The sequence below is a fragment of the Bos mutus genome, chromosome 1 (genome assembly GCF_027580195.1).
Source record: "Bos mutus isolate GX-2022 chromosome 1, NWIPB_WYAK_1.1, whole genome shotgun sequence".
NCBI classification, from domain to species: Eukaryota; Metazoa; Chordata; class Mammalia; order Artiodactyla; family Bovidae; genus Bos; species Bos mutus.
In genome coordinates, this window is record NC_091617.1 from 52,701,531 (window position 1) to 52,714,596 (window position 13,066).

At 39.4% G+C, this 13,066-nt stretch overlaps 1 protein-coding gene across 1 annotated transcript in view; it reads left to right on the top strand.

Moving 5' to 3' along the window:
• TRAT1 (T cell receptor associated transmembrane adaptor 1) overlaps window positions 1–13,066 on the top strand; it is a 47,995-nt gene that overhangs the window by 18,092 nt on the left and 16,837 nt on the right. The window contains exons 2-3 of the mRNA XM_070368897.1: window positions 1,493–1,603; window positions 9,481–9,517. Coding sequence (XP_070224998.1) covers window positions 1,493–1,603; window positions 9,481–9,517 — 148 coding nt within the window. The remainder of the gene's footprint in view (window positions 1–1,492; window positions 1,604–9,480; window positions 9,518–13,066) is intronic.

A 13,066-nucleotide genomic window follows, 5' to 3' on the forward strand; every position in this document is an offset into this window, starting at 1 on the left:
CTACACACAGAGGATTTTAAAAAAGGGGATAAGTGTAGGCAATTATTGTGGGGAGCGAGCTCTGCCCGTGGCAAAGGTCATGAGGAAGGAGGCTCAGCATACGCAAAGGCGGGATCGAGCCTCAGGAGTCCCCCTGGAAATTCTCGAGCATCTACCCCCAAAACCAAAGTCTGCCTACTTTCTGCTTTGTGCTTTCATCTACACCTCTGACTTTATGGGGGGCTGTTCCCCACTACCTCTCTCTGAAACAAGAGTTAGCTTACAGCTCCAGCTAATAATTCCTGGGTGTCACAGTGTTTCAACCTAGAAACTCCTTTGGAAATCCTCTAGCCTGCCTGAATAGGTTTTTCCGGCCACATGTGATTGTTCAGAGCCTCCCAACTGTGAGAGGCAGGAGATGTTCTAAACTGTCTAAACACAGATTCCTTTGAGTAGTTAAAAGATTGATTAGAAATTGTATTGGTGAAGAGTTTTTCACTTATTGGGCCAATGTTTGCTGCTAAGTCTCCATACTCCTTACCTACTGTGTCCTTGGCAGTGTATTGATTGATATAATGGGTGTATGGAAATGTAAGTAGTAGCTCAATGTTTGTAACCTTGGACCCTTGAGTTAAGTCTTTTCTTGATTGAGCCCACCTCACCTTTGCCCTATAGGAATGCAGCTTTGTCCAATGCTTTTTTGGAGGCTGGTGCCTGACTTTGGAATAATCACCTTTAGAGAAAGATAAGTTTCTTAAAATGTTAACAGGCCTCCTGGCCACAAGATGATGTAATTCACCTGAACTTTTGCATATGATAAGTTTGAAAGCCTGGCTTCGATTAGGACCAGGAACTGCTGTCCTTCCATGACTCCACCCCTTCCCCCATTATCCTCTATGCATAACGTAAGGTATAAAAACTACTTTGGAAAATAAAGTGTGGGCCTTGTTCATTGAAACTTGGTCTCCCCATGTCACTCTCTCTCTCAAATTCTGTCTGAGTCTCCATCTGGAGCGTGGAACCCGCCATGCTTACTAATTTTGCCTGGGCTTCTAAGATCCGACCGGGGAGGCCTTAGTGTCTCCTCTCCTTCAGGAGAACGGGAGGATGCCTGAGGCCTTCATAGGTGACGTTAATTCCCTGCTTTGGAATTTTATTCAGCCTCTTTTCTTCACTGAATTTTCCTACTGGGCTATCCTTATTCTATTACTCTTTACATCTCTAATTAACATCTAATTGAAGCTATTGTATCCCGATCGTCGCCGACGCCGTCCCCGTTTCAAATACCCTGGATCAGCCGGGGCTGGTCCCCGGCAAATTATGATTCTGCATAATTTGAAGTTCTTGATTTAGAACCGAATCTTTAGTAGCTAGACTAACAAATGCTAGCTTATTTCTTGACGGGTTTGTCCTTCGTTCTGAAAAAATACAGTGGTTTTGATTTTGAGAATTCCCAGTTCCAAAAAAATGAGTAAGCTAATATTACTAAGCATGTGTTTGCTTTTGTTTGCAGGAAATGCTGAATGCCACTTTTCCATCTGGGCAATTCTAGCCTTCTTGGGCTTAGCTCTGACTATATCGCTGATCTTCAACATTTTTCACTGTGTAGAAAAGCAGCGACAAGGTAAGACATTGAGAAATAGCCATATGATACCTGCTTAAATGAAGATGGAGTCACTGGAAAATCTGTAGAATAAGATAACTTTATAGAATGTTATTCATAATATGTTTTTATCTATAGAAAATCTATTTGATACATTTTTTTCACCCTGAGGGTTTGCTTAAGCATGTATTCATGTTAGAAATGTAGACAGAGTCCCAATTTTAGCTCTTTAAGGTTCCACTCAAGTCTACTCAGGCTTCTCAGGATTATTCAGGGCCTCTAAAGTGCAGCAGGCTTGGCTGGAGGATCAGAAGGGAATGGAAAAGTGATAGATTGAACCACAGGCTTGTGATCAAACAGTCCCAGGGTCAGCCACTGACAGCTTCTCTTTTCAATAAACGGGGCAGAAGTTTTAACCATGTGGCTTTCACCCTCTTGTGCCATGATTGAATTAGGGTGATGCCCAGTAAGTGGCACAGTATTTGCACACACTAGGCACTCAACGTAGGTATGTATGTTGAATACAAAGATGGGTGGATGGAGGAATGAAAGTTCAACTATTTCTAAGTGCTCTTAATATTCTAGAACCAAAAAACTCTTGGAAGTGGGACATTTAAGTGATAAACAGAAAATGTAAATACAGTTTCTTTAAACAGATGAAAATAAATAAAACAAAGTTAACAAAATCGAGTTAGACTCATGTGTTCAAAAAAAAGTACATGAAGCTAATTTGGAACCAAGGTCAGTTTCCAGGGAGTCTCTTGCATTGGCAGGCAGGTTCTCTACCTCTAGAGCTACCTGGGAAGCCCACTTTCAACCATGTAGTCTCTTATTTCAGCCCTATGACTGCATTGAATTGTGGTGAATATGAGTGTGTAGAATCAATTTTCATTAACACGATAAGATCAGGACTGGTCTAATTTTACTGAACTGTTACTGCTGCCCCAAAAGTATTTGGCTGTGCTTGTCTGTTACAACACAATGTGAATAGGTTTTCCAGTTCTCATTTTTGATTACGCGTTGGAATTTATTAATGCATATTCATACCATTTTCCCACCATACAAACTTTTATCGGGAGTTGTTTATGATGATTAGTTGGCCATGGTTAAAAGACATGTTGCCTAAACTTAAAAAAAAAAAAAGCAGGTTTTTTAAAAGACAGACATTTTTTCCCCTTATAATTGCACAATCCCTTACCACATCAGGCATGCTATAAATGACTCATGCCTAAAATCAGCAGAGTGGGAAAGAACACTTAAAAAAACCAGACAATTGTAAATTACGTTCAGTTCAGTTCAGTCGCTCAGTCATGTCTGACTCTTTGCGACCCCATGAATCGCAGCATGCCAGGCCTCCCTGTCCATCATCAACTCCCAGAGTTCACTCAAACTCACGTCCATCAGTCGGTGATGCCACCCAGCCATCTCATCCTCTGTTGTCCCCTTTTCCTCCTGCCCCCAATCCCTCCCAGCATCAGAGTCTTTTCCAATGAGTCAACTCTTCGCATGAGGTGGCCAAAGTACTGGAGTTTCAGCTTTACCATCATTCCTTCCAGAGAACATCCAGGACTGATCTCCTTTAGAAGGACTGGTTGGATTTCCTTGCAGTCCAAGGGACTCTCAAGAGTTCTCCAACACCACAGTTCAAAAGCATCAATTTTTTGGCCCTCAGCTTTCTTCACAGTCCAACTCTCACATCCATCCATGACTACTGGAAAAACCATAGCCTTGACTAGACGGACCTTTGTTGGCAAAGTAACATCTCTGCTTTTGAATATGCTATCTAGGTTGGTCATAACTTTCCTTCCAAGGAGTAAGTGTCTTTTAATTGCATGGCTGCAGTCACCATCTGCAGTGATTTTGGAGCCCCCCAAAATAAAGCCTGACACTGTTTCCACTGTTCCCCATCTATTTCCCATGAAGTGATGGGACCAGATGCCATGATCTTCGTTTTCTGAACATTGAGCTTTAAGCCAGCTTTTTCACTCTCCTCTTTCACTTTCATCAAGATGCTTTTTAGTTCCTCTTCACTTTCTGCCGTAAGGGTGGTGTCATCTGCATATCTGAGGTTATTGGTATTTCTCCTGGCAATCCTGATTCCACCTTGTGATTCTTCCAGCCCAGCGTTTCTCATGATGTACTTTACATAGAAGTTAAATAAGCAGGGTGACAGTATACAGCCTTGACATACTTTTTTTCCTATTTGGAACCAGTCTGTTGTTCCATATCCAGTTCTAACTGTTGCTTCCTGACCTGCATATAGGTTTCTCAATAAGCAGGTCGGGTGGTCTGGTATTCCCATCTCTTTCAGAATTTTCTGCTGTATCCACACAGTCAAAGGCTTTGGCATAGTCAATAAAGCATAAATAGATGTTTTTCTGGAACTCTCTTGCTTTTTTGATGATCCATCAGATGTTGGCAATTTGATTTCTGGTTCCTCTGCCTTTGGTTCCCTCAATTGTTTTTAAAATCATGACTTTTGAAATCAAGGTGACCTGTATTAGAACTCTGCTGTTTACCTGAGAGATCTTGTTGGAGTAATGTAACTTCTGAGTTTCAGATTTTTTATCTCCAAAGTGTCGGAAATACTATCTAGACCGTGGGGTTCTGTGAGAAGTATGTAGTCACCTTAGCACAGTCCTGGGGATTTAGTAGGTGGGTCCTGCACAAGGCACAGCCCACGCCACTGTTCTGTGGCTCTGGTCCTTCCTTCCACAAATGTTTGCTAAAGTCTTACTATGGCTTCATGTTACCCCTTGTTTCATTTGGGTATAGTTGCTTTACAATGTTATATTGGTTTCTGCTGTGCAATGGAGTGAATCGGCTATGTGTTGTGCTGTGCTTAGTCGCTCAATCATGTCCAACTCTTTGCAACCTCATGGACTGTAGCCTGCCAGGCTCCTCTGTCCATAGGGATTCCCCAGACAAGAATACTGGAGTGGGTGGCCATGCCCTCCTCCAGGGGATCTTCCCAACCCAGGGATCAAAGCCAGGTCTCCCTCATTGCAGGCAGATTCTTTACCAGCTGAGTGAGAATCATTTTTCTGTGTACATATATCCCCTCCCTCTTGGACCTCCCATCCCTCTGGTTTAACACAGAGAGTTGAGCTGAGCTCCCTGTGCTACAAGCAGCTTCCCACTGGCTACTTGTTTTATACATGGTAATGTAGATATGTCGATGCTACTCTGTCAGTACTTCCTACCCTCTCCTTCCCCTCCTGTACCCACAAATCCGTTCTATCTGCGTTATTTATTCCTGCCCTACAAATAGGTTCTTCTGTACCATTTTTGTAGTTGTCACATTACATGTTAATATGATATTTTTCTCTTTCTGACTTACTTCATTCTGTATGACAGATTAGATCCATCTACATCTCTACCAATGACTTAATTTCTTTCCTTTTTATGACTAATATTCCATTGTATATGTGTACCACATCTCCTTTATCCATCCCTCTGGCTTCGTCACCCCTCCTACCGTCCCCAAACTCTCCAGCTTTCATCCCAATTCCTGCCCTGTCTCTTATTTAACATGTCTGTACAATAACCTGGGTTTTAGTGATAATAGCTTGTTCAAATCACATACAGGTTCATTTTAGAGAATTTTCTGTAGGCTTCTTAGAATTCCTTCTAAATATCAACCCGGCTCAAATTAATTTATTTGAGCAGTAAAGAGCTAAAGACTTCTGGAATGTGTCCTTTTTCTGTATCCACACCGATTCCTTCATGGTGATTTTATGCTTGCAGATGTATGAGCCCAGTGTGCTGCCCTGCTGCAGACCCTTTGTCTCCCTTTCTAAGGATGGTGAGAAAGAGAGACCCCAGGGATGGGGAGAAACAGACACCTAGAGAGAGGGGAGTGGAGCCACGCCAGAGTATCCCACTCCGGCCACAGGGCCCTGATGCTCAGGCTCCTCAACACAGCAGTGCCCCATCGCTTCCAGCCCAGGACTCTACACCCTCCCGAGGTCTGAGCCAGGTCCAGACTGTCTGACTACTCCAGGCAGGATGAGGTTTTCAGAAGGGAGTCCCAAGTTTCAGCACAGGGTCAACTTCACACATGGGTGTTACCTCACACCATTATGTGCACCTTCCCATTCTTAGATACCCTCTTTCTCCCACACCCACTCCACAATCCCTTAGACCTGCAATCTGTTAGAAATTATGGTACCACCCTCTTCCACCAGGGGTTGGGCAGGGGTTGAGTCATGGATGGGCTCACCCTTGAGCTCATGGATCCAGGAAAAACAAAAGACTTTTTTTGTTTTGACTTTACTCGATCCTCACTCTTCAGGAGGAGCACATTACCTCGGGTCTTGCACTTCACCGGTGTGCAGACCTAAGATTAACCTTGGAACAGTGTTTGTGGATGTTCTTATCCCATCTCCCCCTTTTCTCTCTGTAGCCCATTCCCAACCACTGCGGTATTACAAATGATCACCATCCTTTCTACTTCACATGAGCAAAGAACACTATCTTTCTTTCTTATCCAGAGATTCCAAGGGGATTTGGGATTAGTCCTGCAAACTGTTTGATTCCTTGGCAGTCAACCTGAGGACTCTCCCTGACTTGTTTCTCCTGGACAGACAGACTACCAGAGATTCTGTCCTATTTAGCCAGCTTTTCTGTCCCTTGGTCTGTGTACACAATGCTCCTACATCTGGCTTCATGTAACTTTTATTTCTACATCTTTGTGCTATTCTTTGCAGCTAAGAAACTTACAAGATATGACTCCACCTCGGTGAACTGTTAGTGAATAAGTTTTTCTGGTTGTATTAAATAGCTTGCAAAAGAAAATCTCTATTCCAGCAACAATGCAGTATCTACACATTCAATCAGACAGACAAGATAAGTCTCTCCTTGATGTTTCTGTAGCAGGCAGGGCTCCGTAGAAACTTTGAAATGGAGTTCTCCCTTCCCCCCAAGAAAATCTTTCATTTTTATGTGATTCTTTGTCCAAATATGTTCTTTAGGAGGATCATATTTATTTCTCTTTCTAATAGGAATGCATCCACTTTTTCTTCCTTTAAGCCTAAAAAATATTCTTTAACCTTTCTTCTCTGTTTTGAGAAGGATAAACAACTGTATGGTTTGCTCATACATCAAAGTCCTATCAGTGTATCTCCTATTTGCTAGAAAATTATGGCACATATTTCACAACAAAAGATGTATCATAAAATTTGTATTATGGGGTTTAAGCCACGTACTCTTGTTTCTTCTTGTTCTGTATTGCACATGGAAGGGTGAACACCATAAAGGGAAAACAAAAGCAAATGTCAGCTCACACCCTTTCAACCATGAACCTGACCACAGCGTTTATATCTGAATCACAGGAGAGGATTATGAAAACTCACCCAGCTTTTCTCAAACCGAGTGTTGCAAACATACCTGCTTTATAATAAAATAAAAACTGTGTTTTATTAAATATAACTGAAATGTTTAAGTAGCTTTTAAATCATGTCATTTATTTTTAAATAAACCTATAAGCACTCAGGACAGGGCAAGCTCTTTTCAGGAGTCTGAACTTACAGATCTTTTTCCTTTGCTGTAACCTCTAAACCTTTGATTGTAGTACCCCTGTTTAAAGAGATCATATTCTATCACACTTCTTATGATAAGCATTGTAAGGCTAAAAGGACATAAGTACTGATGGTCTCGCTTCAGATTATACATTTAAATTTTAAGAGTAGTGTGATACGGTGACCTTGAACCTTTAATGTTTCCTTTTAGGGTGCTTCTTCAGTATGATTCGTTCTGATGTGCAAAGTCCTTTACCCATTATTGATTTTCTTCTTCACATTATTTTAGTTCCCTTTCTCTTTCCTTTTTCACACAAAACTTTTTGGTCTAAATCTTTGTTTTGCTTTTCTCTGCTGCCAATACACTGAACTACATTTTCCTTCTAGAGAGCTATCCTTCTTACATATTACAGCAGTGTATGTTCCAGGCACCATCATTTATACTCTAAGCACCTCCAGTTGGAAAACCCACATCATCTTTAAGAAGTATTAGTCAGTTCGGAGAAACATTTTTACTCCGCACCTATTTCTTTTTCTTGTACCATCACTATTTTTGTTTAGTTTTCATCTTTTCCTTGAATTTACTACTCAGTTGATGACAATCTTCTTCCCCAAAGAAGATTTCATCTCAAATCAAGATTTATTTATAAGTCTTCAAAATAGCATTCAAATTATATTCTATCAGCTACTTTTCAGCTAATCCATTTAATCAGAAAACTTCCCAAATTCAAGTTAGCACAATTAAATGTGGCTTGTTACAGGATGTGGACTTAGAATGTATAATATTGATAGCCAACTTTGTCATTTTCTAAAATGTTTTTATATAAATTACTTCATTTATCTCCCACATCTACTCCATGATAGAGGCATTATTAACCCTACTGATGGACCAAGAATGAGTTCTACAATGATTTGCTTGTTCATCTGCAATGAAATACATTGAAGAGCTGGTACCCAAATCCAGTTCTGATTCCTAACCCTGAATACATCAAGCTACAGTTTGACTAAAGTCTTGTGTATGCACTTCAATTTCAGACAAATTTGAATAATAATGACCTGAGTGTAAACATGTACTTCATATAAAAAGAAATCAATACATACTTTATATCTTCCAGTTAAAAATTTTCTAGTCTATATTAACTAATTTTTATTCCTATGCTTATTGAACTTATTTACATTTTCTCAAGCTTTCTCATTTTGTTGGGCTTCCATTAACTTGTGGGTACTGTGCAGCAGTAGACTCCTCTAGGCTTCTCCCAGCATCCGTGTTACATTCATATTCACAAGACTAATCTGAAGGTAGTTGAAAACAGCTACATCTTTCAGATGCAGTCCATGGTAAAACATTTACTGTGGGCTAAAGACGCATATTTGTGACAGATCCCAACTAGGTTACATTCACCACTTCTGGTCCCATAGCTGCTTGATGTTTGTGATTTGCAAAAAATTCCCACATTTGGTCGTTAACAGAATTCTTCCAAATATATTGACATGTGGCATGTCTATTTTACCCTCCAATATGGTGATTTTAATAATTTGAAACATTATTGAATAATATTTCTCTAACATTTAGTGACTTCTCTGGATAATAACTTTGTCATACACAAATCTAAAAATAATTTTGGTAGTTGTTTGGTGACTTGTTCAATTATTTGGAAATATTTGTTAGTTTATTACCAACACACAGTTGTCTCTGAGTCACTGTCAGATAGATAATACTGGGCTTCACTTTCGTGTGATAGCCTTTGCAAGATTTTTATTTAATGCCAGGTTAATAACATGCAATCAAAATATAATAAATATCACAATATATATATCTATCCAGTTCAAAGAAATTTTATTGATGGTCAGATAATTTTTATGTGATTGTCACACACCAAGAAAAATTAACGAGCACTCCAAAATTAGATAAGTACATAGAAGTGTCTTCTAGGGACTTTTTTGTTTGTTTGTTTTTTGATAGGAAGAAAAGCCTATTCAAATCTGCAAGGGCAAAGAGGACAATTTGTCAGTAAGAAGCAGAGGTGTTTTGTGGAACCTGAAGGCAGAAAAGTACAGCTGTGCCCCACAACAGACTGGAACCACAGAAAAGGCAGGCACAGGGCTCCCCTGGTCTCAGCTTGGTGTTTCCCCTGCGTAAAGTGGCCACTCACTCGAGCTCTGCGTCATCTCCAAGCTGTACTATGTCTGCATTCCAGATTACCAAGACAGAACGTGATTGGCCCAAATCAGAGAATATCTTTACCCCTAAGTGATAGTTAAGTGGCTTGATTAAAGATGTTAACTGACATTGAGACTAAGCTCCTCTCAGAACATGCTCTAAAATGTTTAACACATGTCAAATTTTCTCTTAATTTGTCTATTTTGAATATCTTTCAGAAAAAATATGCACATACTCCGACGACTACTTTCCCAGGTACGTAGAAAATAAATCATGGATTATGATTCCCAAATAATGTGGAAAGTAACTAGTGTTATATTGCTTTATAGGTTTGACTTAGGAATGTTTCACTTGGGTTAAAATAAAAAATGAGTTTTAATTACTTTTACTTCCATCTGAAGATTAATAGTTATAACATTATCTACCCTAGTTATTTACTCTCCCTGAGTCAATGAGAGAGCTGGATGAAGGACAAAATGAAACTAATCTGGTATCTGCAGAATCCTCGTTAACTTTGGAAGAAGATATCCTAGATTATGATTCAGTTCAGACTGTAAGAATGTAGTATAATTAAATATAGAATTGTGTGGCTCTTAAGAATTCAAGGTGGAAGGAAATCTGACAATACCTAATACAATTTAAGATATGTATGCACATACACAAGAATGCTGTGCCATTTTAAGGGTATTGCCAACAAATAACTCTAAATAATATGCAGTTACGGATGTAACATAACTTAATCTCTTATATTTATTAAGCAAGTTGCAGATAAATTTGTATAATACGTTTTTAAGAGAAGGTTTATGATGTCACAGGAAAGAAGTTTCATTTTCTTAGTATATTCTGACCCAAGTGTGTCGTTAAATTGGAAACTTCTCTTTTGGGGGAAAAGAAAATCTAAATATAGAAAGTTTTCTAGAAGATTCTTTAAGACCTTTTTGAAATGGCAAACTGAAAGGTTGAAAATGCCTTTGAAAAACATAGAGCTTTCTCATTGGTATAGGGTAACACTGTAAGCTTTTTATTTTTATTTTTTTAGTAGTAACTACCTTTATTTTTTTTTTTTTTAAAATTTTATTTTATTTTTAAACTTTACAAATTGTATTAGTTTTGCCAAATATCAAAATGAATCCGCCAGAGGTATACATGTATTCCCCATCCTGAACCCTCCTCCCTCCTCCCTCCCCATACCATCCCTCTGGGTCGTCCCAGTGCACTAGCCCCAAGCATCCAGTATCGTGCATCGAACCTGGACTGGCAACTCGTTTCATACATGATATTATACATGTTTCAATGCCATTCTACCAAATCTTCCCACCCTCTCCCTCTGCAACAGAGTCCATAAGACTGTTCTATACATCAGTGTCTCTTTTGCTGTCTCGTATACAGGGTTATTGTTACCATCTTTCTAAATTCCATATATATGCGTTAGTATACTGTATTGGTGTTTTTCTTTCTGGCTTACTTCATTCTGTATAATAGGCTCCAGTTTCATCCACCTCATTAGAACTGATTCAAATGTATTCTTTTTAATGGCTGAGTAATACTCCATTGTGTATATGTACCATAGCTTTCTTATCCATTCATCTGCTGATGGACATCTAGGTTGCTTCCATGTCCTGGCTATTATAAACAGTGCTGCGATGAACATTGGGGTACACGTGTCTCTTTCCCTTCTGGTTTCCTCAGTGTGTATGCCCAGCAGTGGGATGTAAGCTTTTTATTGTCCTCTAAAACGTCCTTTAAAAAATTCTTCTCCGTGTGAAAATGTCTCTGGAAGATTCAGATCTGGGCTACAGGAAGACCCACACAATAAAGAAAATCTATATTTTATGATTATTTTTAACATATTTTACAACATGAGATAATTTAAGTCATTGGTTCATATCAAGAGTGATTTGCTGATTCAGTTACAACAAAAAAATGTGACAAAAAGAATCCTACATAGCCATGCAGAACTTAATCTGACAATTGATTTTATACTCTTCACTTGAAAGGTAATTAAGATGCATTGTTATAGAAAGTAATGTGATACAATCATTCTACCAAAGACAGGACTGGTGGTTTTTGAATTAGGATGATAAGAAATCAGAAAGAAAAATTGGTAAAATACCCATCTCAAAACAAGCAAGCTCTTGGCTGCAGAGAAAATTCAGAAAAAAAGGCTGGTTCTTTTATAACATTCATTCCTTCAATAAATATTCATTTAACAAATAAGCATTTGTTAGACAATAGAGATATAAAGATGAAAAGATGAGGATCCTTCCCTCAAGGATTTAATAATCTGTTATCAACTGTAATAAATCTCCATTTAGGCAGAATTTGAATATACAATGCAGATTGTATCTATAAAGAGGCTATCTTATTAATTCACAAGTTTATGTATGTACTTCACAGCTTGTCTATTTCTCTGATTATGTAGTTTGGAAGCCAAAGTCACATTTATAGGAGAGCATGGAGGCTTCAGGGAAAAAACAAAAAAACAAATGAACTATCTCCTGCCATTAAGACATTAATATTAAAACAGCAAGTGGAAATAAGGGCTACCTTTCTTTCAGTTCAGTTGCTCAGTCATGTCCAACTCTTTGTGACCCCATGGACTGTAATACGCCAGGCTTCCCTGTTCCTCACCAACACCCAGAGCTTGTTCAGACTTATGTCCATCGAGTTGGTGATGCCATCCAATCATCTCATCCTCTGTCCCTTCTCCTCCCACCTTCAATCTTTCCCAGCATCAATCAGGGTCTTCTCCAATGAGTCAGTTCTTCGAATCAGGTGGCCGAAGTATTGGCATTTCAGCTTCAGCATCAATCCTTCCAATGAATATGCAAGACTGACTTCCTTTAGGATGGACTGGCTGGATCTCCTTGCAGTCCAAGGGACTCTCAAGAGTCTTCTCCAACACCACAGTTCAAAAGCATCAATTCTTCGGTGCTCGACTGTCTTTATAGTCCAACTCTCACATCCATACATGACTACTGAAAAAACCATAGCTTTGACTAGACAGACCTTTGTTGACAAAGTAATGTCTCTGCTTTTTAATATGCTGTCTAGGTTGGTCATAACTTTTCTTCCAAGGAGCAAGTGTCTTAATTTCATGGCTACAGTCACCATCTGCAGTGATTTTGGAGCCCCCCAAAATAAAGGCTGTCACGTTCGCATTGTTTCCCCATCTATTTGCCATGAGGTGATGGGACTGGATGCCATGATCTTAATTTTCTGAATGTTGAGTTTTAAGCCAACTTTTTCACTCTCCTCTTTGATTTTCATCAAGAGGCTCTTAGGTAGGACTGACTTTTCCTAGGTAGCACTGACTTTTCTTAGGTAGGACTTAGGTAGGTATCTTTCTTAGGTAGGGCTATAATAGTGGATGTTTCCACAGTTCCTTACATGGTCTGAGGCCAGAAGAAGGGAGGCAAGCTCCCCCTACCCTGGGTTCCCTGCTGCCCTGTCTCCCTGCTCCTCAGCAACTGGTTTAGGTGGGAAGCTATGCTAGAGGGGAAAGAAATTTGCCTCTCTGATCTTCTCTTCTTGCATTAGTAAGTCAGGAACATGATCACTTAAAGGACAGCAAAGTGTCTACATCTAATGAAAGTTAAATACCTGCTTCCTGGTATGTATATCCCAGGGCACTTTATTTTTCCTTTAAATGTAATTCTGCACGATTCTTGTCTTATGATCTGTGTTAAGAGGATAATGCAGTGAGAATAACATGGGTTTGAGATCCAAACAGTTCTGGATTTTAATCAAACTCTTGCAATTACTAGGTTTGTAATCTTGGGGAAATGAGCATTTCTGAAGTTG